General features: G+C 31.3%; 1 protein-coding gene across 1 annotated transcript; it reads left to right on the top strand.

The window, feature by feature from the left end:
- Nucleotides 1-2,782: 2,782 nt before the first annotated feature.
- On the top strand, nucleotides 2,783-5,902 carry LOC114399514. The gene is made up of 3 exons (XM_028361715.1): nucleotides 2,783-3,929; nucleotides 4,852-5,259; nucleotides 5,507-5,902. The coding sequence occupies exons 1-3, from the start codon at nucleotides 3,064-3,066 to the stop codon at nucleotides 5,736-5,738; spliced, it is 1,506 nt and encodes a 501-aa protein (XP_028217516.1). The 5' UTR covers nucleotides 2,783-3,063; the 3' UTR covers nucleotides 5,739-5,902.
- The last annotated feature ends 2,653 nt before the right edge of the window (nucleotides 5,903-8,555 follow it).

Genomic DNA, 8,555 nt, shown 5'->3' with positions numbered 1-8,555 from the left:
AGTTGGTCTTCTTTTTCTACTTCCAATTATCTGTTATTATCATTACCACTTTCATCATTATTTTACTATATCAGTATTGTCATATTTTTATTGTTGTTGCCACACTTAACATCACTTATCTGCATCACTATCAATCACTAATGCTTCTATTACAATAATTATTGTTGTCGCCACACTACCCTAACTACTGCAACTGTCATTGATCGTTGATCACATCGCAACCATTATTTCCTTCATATATACTACATTACTACATTGTTGTTGGACTATTACTTATGGATTAATTTTTTTCACTCAAATTTGATTTGACCCCATTTATTGCTACGATTAAATGAAAATATCGAAATGAAATTAAAATTTAACTTCAAATTTATAGTTGTGCACACTAGTTTTCTATACAACGTAAACAGAAAAATTATGATTTTAACTAAAAATTTAGTTTTAACTAATTCTATGTGCTAAACAGACCCTTAACGTCTTCATAATCAAATAAATAATTGTGTACAATTAAGTTATAACATAATTATTAAAGGTTAAGCATTAACAATATAAAGTTCCTTGAAAAAAATTAGTTAATTAAATTGGTCAACAAATTATAAGAGTAAGAAAATACTTGATACATACAAGCATGCATCGGGGTATATACCGTTCGTATAATAATGATAAATTGATAACTCATCAAGGTTCAATCTTATTCATGTTCCTTTCCTTTGAGCTGAATTGCGTATCCGAGTGTGATAACATTTGAAGTTATATTCCAAACTGTCAGACTTACCATTCATATATTCCCTTATCTAACAGAATATAGCTTTCAGCCTTTTCCCCATCGATCGAAAAACCGTTATATACATGCACAAGATTTGAAATATTTTATTACAGATGTTCCCTACTTCTAAATCTTTTCCTCCTCTACTAAAACGTTTTGTCCACGCATTAGACTCTAATTAAGAACTAATAATATGTCTAATTCAATAGATTGAAGTGGTTGTATAAGGTGTGTAAGTATTATAAATCTCTTAACATCTATTTAATTCTTGTGAATAATTTTTTTAATTAAATTATATTATAGCATTTCTAGATTATATAGTAATATTAATGTATAGCACAACTCTAATCTAAACACAACTTTATATAGGCTCGAATTTTTATGGTTCCCTTTATATAGGCTTTAAAGTTAATTTTAATCTTCAAAAACGACACCATGCGTTAAATTTTTTCGTTCTTAAATAACTTGTAAAAAATACAAAAAAAAAACATTTTATTTTTGTGAGAATTTAAAATTACATCTTCCGAACTATTTCATGCTTTATTTTAACATAATAATTTAACATAACACAACATATAAATTTTTTAATCAGCAACATAACACAACATATATTCTCCATAACATGTTGATTTCATCTTCTAATGACCAGGGGGTGTGAGATGTTTATTTTTATTTTTTTAATTAATCAATCTTTCCCCCTTGGTAGGGTCATCCCTCCACTCTATGGCCATTATTAACATGCACAAAGGGAAAATGTTAACAAAGTGAGCACTCGCTAACCTTGCGAGTTTGAACCATTAGTGACAAACATTTCATTGCACACGAATCTGAGTTTCAACTAAAAAAATTTCCTAGCTAAAAGACTACCTATATTCGTTAAAGCACTATCTATTAGCTAAACTTTTCACGCATGTGGGTAGAGAATCGGATGCACTTTTGTACAAACAAAAGATGCCGTTGCTTGTGAAGTTCTCTACTCGTCAAATAAATAAATGTACTTAAGTCTATGATTGGTCTTCCTTATTTTATTTTTCTGTTTAATTTGCTGAAGAGAAATGTCATATCATCGATTATTGAGAACGAATATTTCCACTATAGAGACATAACTTAGTGTTATTAGCCAATCGGATTCAAAGGTTAGCATTATTGTCAAGCCACATAAGTACCGCAGACTCTAATAGTTATATGGACAATCAAAGACGATTTCTCAGCTGCAAGGAATTGGCATCTTCAATTTATCCATGCCGTCAAAGAAGGAAATCAGTGTATAAATTTGACTATAAAAAAGAACACACTTGAAATCAAAATTATGAGACTGATTCACTCACTCATCTGGTTGTGATAATGGGTAAGTGATTTAATTGATGGATCAATAATTGATTCAATTTGATCTGATATATATTAAAAAATTTAAAATTATATATATATATATATATATATATATATATATATTATAATATAAATATATAACTAATATTATTTGATTAAAAAAATTCATTCATATTCTAAAATTTAAAATAGTAATTAAAATATTAAAGTTGATAACACAAGTTCATAAATAATAATTAAATAACACAATTATACAAGTTTTGAGTTTTTTTTTGAAATATTTTTTTTATTTTTTTTTTATGCAAAACAGGTTTTAAAAATTAGTCTGGGTCGTCAAGTTTATCCTAAACTGGTCGGATCTGATCGGACCAGATGCATGATCAATCCAATAGTCAAACCGATCCAATTATGTCACCGGATCCTGATTGGACCGATCCAACTGACCGGATCGGATCGAATTTTTGAACTATGCTTTATTAACAATAATAATAAAGGTAAACAACTTTTATAAATTTATTCATTTATTTTAATTTTTTTTCTTGATTTAATAAAGAATAAAAAATAATAAAGACTTGCACACGTAACCTATTATTTTGTTAGTGAAGTGGAACATGCTTATCCAAATAAGTAAAATAATTATCATTCTTTTGTTTTATCATTATTGCATTTTGCAATCATGCTAAAATAACCATGCATTTTTAGACAACTAGCCAGCACATGTGATGGGAACGATAGAACACACAAAAAATCAGTTTATCTTGTAAGTACCACAATCCATCATTGTTTTTCCCAGGTGCTAATCGTTGTACTAATCACATGCACAACATACTTTTGACTTTTCTTGCCCAACCAGAATCTTTTTGCTAATTTGCTTTGCATCGATTAAATAGAGATTGAACTCGCCAAATATATGAAACCCCACACGACAACACCCATAGAGTTATAGCTAGCTAGGTTAATTTTCTGCTATGGCTTATTACAGATTTCTTGATGTGTTTTCATGGATTCAAAACCTTCCACCAATCCCAGAATGGAAAACATCTTCCATGTCCCTGAGCATATGTTCCACAAACTCATCTCAACCATCTCTTAATCTCACCATAGCAAAAAATCATCACCAATCCTCAAGAATCTCCTTAGCCATTGTGGCAGACTTCAATATTCCCATCTCTCTTTGGACCTCTAAACCTTTCAAACCTAGCACCAAAACCATGAGGTTAACAGATGATGAAACTCTTTCCAACCTCCTTGTTAATTTCATAGAAGAGATCCTTCATTATGGCACCAACAAGCACAGTATTCCCTATATCAAGTTCCCCAAACTTGATTCTGTTTCCAACTTCCAAGACATTTTCAACCTTGCTTTCCTCACCCTCTTGTTCCTAGTTTGCATATACGAAGCCCCTTCTGATCTTCGTTCTGGTTGCCTTAACACTTTGAAAGAACAATTGGCAGGGTGTCAATCAAGGCAAGCATCAAAATTTCTGATGAAACTCTTGGGTTCCAACTTGGAAGAACAGTGGATGCGTTCTGTGAACCTTGCGATCACAAATTGGATTGTGGAGATCCAACAAGCACATCACACTGATCACACCACCATCAGAACACCATCTCCTCTATTTTCTTATGCGTTCTCAACGTTTGGGTTGTGGAAAGTTCAATTGTATTGCCCTGTCATAAACATGGATGTTGTGAATGCAAACAACCATCCAGCTGATGAGAGGCTTGAATTCTCTCTCAAATATCAGCAGCTTGAAGGTGTTCTTCAATTCAATTACAAAGTCATAATCAGAGAGAGGTGGGTTGAAATCGTGGTGAACATTGACAACATAAGGTAATCAAATAATATTTATCCAATTAAAAAAATTAATTTGATATTTTGTTAGTTAATCTCACAATTTAATGAATTAACATTAGAATTTTTCTAATTTAATTTTGTATATCTTAGAAGACACGAAAAAAAGACATAAAAATTATTATATAATTTGAAACTATCATGATTTTGAATTTTTGACAAATCTTTATATAACACATTTTTTTAAAGGACTCTATATAACACAACACAGTAAAGTACTATTAATTCTTTCTTTTGTAAATTAAATTTTTTAGTTCTATATATATATATATATATATATATATATATATTGTATAAAGATTAGTTGGAATTATGAGCGTTGATTAATTTGAAACTATATATGTAATAACTTCTCTAATATCACTTGCTATCTTTATGTGTCAATTTTTTTTTTCATCTAAAAAAACGACTCTTCAATAAAATTAACAAATCCGAGAGAAAATATTATTTTCCAATCGCATGACATTTTTCTATTGAAAAGACAGAAAAAGGAGGTAAAAAATTGAAAGTGATCATATCTATGTATCTCAACTTCAACACAATAAAATCAACAACTTCGCGAGAAAACATTATTTTCCAATCACATGTCATTTTTCCATTGAAAAGATTGAAAAAAGAGACCAGAAATTAGAAGTGATAATTTCTATCTCAAAATTGAGAGAAAAAAAAATATTTTCCAATTACGTGTCATCGTTCTATACTGGAGAGAGAGAGAAAAAAAAAAGAGATAAGAAATGAGGAGCAATCATTCGCATATACTTTTTTTTTGAAATTTTACAACACCCAACTAAAAATATATGACTTGTCATCATTTTATTTTCTTTATATATGCATGTGGGGTGATTTTGATTCTTATTCTTTATCATGTTAAATTAACCAATATTTACATTTCTGTGGAAAGATGCGATGTTTTAAAACTGGTAAACGACATTCTGATGAGAGAACGAGGAGCAGGTGCAGCAGAAAAACATTTCCCTTCAAGAATCTCATTGCAACTCACCCCCACACTTCAACACCAAGTACTAACCGTATCCGTTGGCAAATCCTCGGAGAACCCACGAATAGAGTTTGGCGTGGAGAAAGGCATAGAAGCCTCATTCGAGCCACCAAATCCTTACATAGGACTTAGCGTATCAGCAGGAGAGTCCACAACTGTGAGCTTAAAGCCCTGGAAATTCGAGCAATCAGTTCATGGCTACAGTGCAAACTTGAACTGGTTTCTTCACGATAGCACCGATGGCAAGGAAGTGTTCTCCACAAAGCCTTCAAAGGTTGCGTTGTTTAATCCAAAGTCATGGTTCAAAGACAGGTACTATCCACACTGTTAAAAATAAGATGATTTTTTCAACTCATTTGTCACTCCTACTTAAAAAAAATTGAATTCATTACCATTAGAACAAATCACTTGTTGTTGGATCACACCTTTAACGAAATGAAACTACAAATAAATAAGATGATTTTTTAATATTTTATCCACTATTTTTATGTTTTTGAACTCATTGTATAGTCAATATCTGTTATTATTATTTATTTTAAAGTCTTTGATCCGCCATTAGGTATTCGAGTGCTTATCGTCCTTTCACGAGGCAAGGAGGGGTTATCTTTGCACGCGATGAATATGGAGAAAGTGTGTGTTGGAAAGTGGACAAAGGTGCTGTGGGGAAGACAATGGAGTGGGAGATAAGGGGTTGGATATGGCTAACGTATTGGCCTAACAAGCACAAGACGTTCTATCATGAAACCAGGAGATTGGAGTTCAGGGAAACGGTCTACCTCAAAATTGCATAGCTTAGGAGTCACGCAAAGGAATATATCAATCAATTCTGATTTGGACCATAGAAACGAATCAACTATATCACAAATTCATATGTGTATTATTTTTCATTTTATTGAACAAGTGATTATAATTGTAAAGAAAATGATAATGGAGTGAAATTATTGTTTTGTTTTCATTTTTCACAAACACGCTATCATTTGCATGGGAATTTAATTTTAATGACTATGATTGTAAAAAGTTTGTATTATCGTATTACTACTATTTAAAGATGAAAAGTCAAATTATCCTCTTTAATTCATAATCATGTGTCCATTGCTTCTTACATGAATGTAATATTTAAAGTTTTCCTGCTTTGCTTGCTTGAAGATATTTGAATCAAGATTGAAACAATATGCGGGTTATGCTCACTTTACTTTTTGCCAGCATTTATGGAGAAGGAAATTATTTTGCTTTAGCAAATAATGTAGACTGCGGACAGAATTGGAGGGCATGGATCCGGAGAACATGTACATGCTACTAGAGCTCATATACACACCCACACTTTATCATGACCACCCCTCTCAGTACTTCGCGTCGAGAGATTAATCCATTACTTTCAGCTAAGAAAAACTCCAGGTTCATCCAAAAAATGAATTCATCATGACTAGTACTCCTAATTCATAAATGCAGTGAAAAATAATGATAATTTCATTTCATTTTAATGCTTATCCATGGCAAGCAGCTTCATATCCAAGAGAAGGAAAGAAATGAACTTAAAAGGCATATACACTAAATGAAACTTGTGTCTATACTTATAAGCCACCTTCATACCAAGAGAAGGAACTAACATAAATATAGAGATTCATAGAAATCGATCTTCTCAAATTATATTTTCACATGATTTTATTATGCGAAAAAATTGTGTCTCTACTGAGAGGATTAAAGTATAATGAAACTTGGGTAGAATGCCGCAACTGCTGGTAAGTAATTGAGACTATACACTAATAAACCATTGTCAACAAGAGGATTATATATCAGCATTCAGTCTTTTCTGGACCCAGCTCCTCTCACTCTTCCTTTGAACCAGAGTCTCTTTGACTTTGTGCAAGGCATGTTCAAGATTCTCCAACTTCATATTTAGCACAATTCAATTAGTCTATCTTCATTTACTTGTTTTTGTGTTTAAATTTTTCCAAATTTCGATAGAGTGAATTACTATTTTTTCCTAGTGTAAATAGACAATTTTCAATACTATATTTTGGGAAATAGCCATCTGGACGGCAGTTGCATACCACTTGTAAAGCGAACCTATTATGTAAGAATAATCCACTGTACAAGTCAAAACTATCTCTGATGGTGGTGTCCTTCTGCGACAAGTTGTAAAAAGAACCACATTAGTACCAAGCCTAGTTGCAAACCAAAAATGAAAGGAAAGCTTTTGGAGGGGGAACGGGGAACGTTTGAAAACAAAATGATTGAAGATATATACAAATTGAACAAGTGTATGAAATATGAAAGCCTTTGTATCAATAGGTGTGGACTTGATATCCATTTCTGCCAATGTCCTGATAAAAAAGAAGGCCAAAGTTGTACCTATTGAACATATATATCACAATATGTGTTTGTGCATGGTTGATAGAAAGTCCACAAGTTATATAGTGTAGAAGGCAGCATATATACCTGCCTATAGTGTGTGTGATAAATTGGCACTTGGCAGCTATTTTATCATGTTCCTCACAAGACATTTGTAGCATCCTGCAGCCCTGTTAAGAAAAGCAGGGTGAAATGGATGATAAATCACCTTTGGATAAATATGAGGTAGTCCCAATAAATTCCTTCACGCTTCTTTTGGAATCCAAACAGTATTATTCCAAGGTTAGAACTTGAAGAGGCAGTTAAAACTTGCTGTGGGTGAGAGTTCTAAGATTGATTTGTACAAATATCTTGGGAAAGCCTCTATTTACACCCATGCCCATGCCTATGCTACTTGTGCCATGTTCCTATTAACTGTTCTGAGTTGTCATGATTTATCTTTTACTTTTTTTTTTCTGCATTGATTTTAGAATATAACTAATGTTAAGGTGATATTGTCCAAAGCTAATACAAAACACAAACTTGATACTTAATATTTTATTCTTCATTGGCGGCAGCATTAGTTGGAAAGGTCTTGTCATTGATGGCAATTGACTAAGGCAATCAACTAATGGTTACACTGTTGCAAACAATTCAGTGGAAAAATTAGAATTTATTTTACATTTAAAATATACAATAATAATAAATAAAATAAATAAATTGATGTACCCGGGATGTTTGAATGTTTGTTCTTGAAATAATAATTTTTTTTAATAGTGTAAAAATTTTATTTGTATCCACACCGAGACCAATTTATATTATCAACTACTTGATGAGTGAACCTCTAAAAAATAAATTGTGTTTTCAACTTTGAGATCTAAAATAAATAGATTGATATATCTGGGATGTCTAGATTTAAGATACTTGTGTATGATCCGATTAATAAATTAATTATAATTAATAAGTTATCAATATGAAATTTTATCAAAGTAAAATCATAGGAACCTAAAATATATTTTTTCTTATAAAAATAAAGGAGGCAAAACACAAAAAATCATGAATTTTTTAATTTTATCAACATCATGAGCTGTACCCCTCAAATATATATATAAGTCCCACACAGATTAGAAAAAAAAAAAAAAAAAAGTCCCCAGGACCCACTATACAAGCATGTACAGTATTTATATTTATATGGATTACTTATAGGTCTGGTTCTTTGAATTTTAAAATAATTTATTTATAACAATTAAAATAAATGAAGTGCATTGAATCTGCGT

The sequence above is a fragment of the Glycine soja genome, chromosome 2 (genome assembly GCF_004193775.1).
Source record: "Glycine soja cultivar W05 chromosome 2, ASM419377v2, whole genome shotgun sequence".
Classification (NCBI taxonomy): Eukaryota; Viridiplantae; Streptophyta; class Magnoliopsida; order Fabales; family Fabaceae; genus Glycine; species Glycine soja.
Note: the sequence above shows the minus strand (reverse complement) of the source record. Positions and strands in the feature narration are given on the sequence as shown.

Bases quoted from the DNA above. Each gene is read 5' to 3' on its own strand.
- LOC114399514 (XM_028361715.1), top strand. From the start codon at position 3,064: ATGGCTTATTACAGATTTCTTGATGTGTTTTCATGGATTCAAAACCTT. The intron at 3,930-4,851 runs GTAATCAAATAA...TTCTGTGGAAAG, and splicing joins GTGAACATTGACAACATAAG to ATGCGATGTTTTAAAACTGG. The intron at 5,260-5,506 runs GTACTATCCACA...ATCCGCCATTAG, and splicing joins AAGTCATGGTTCAAAGACAG to GTATTCGAGTGCTTATCGTC.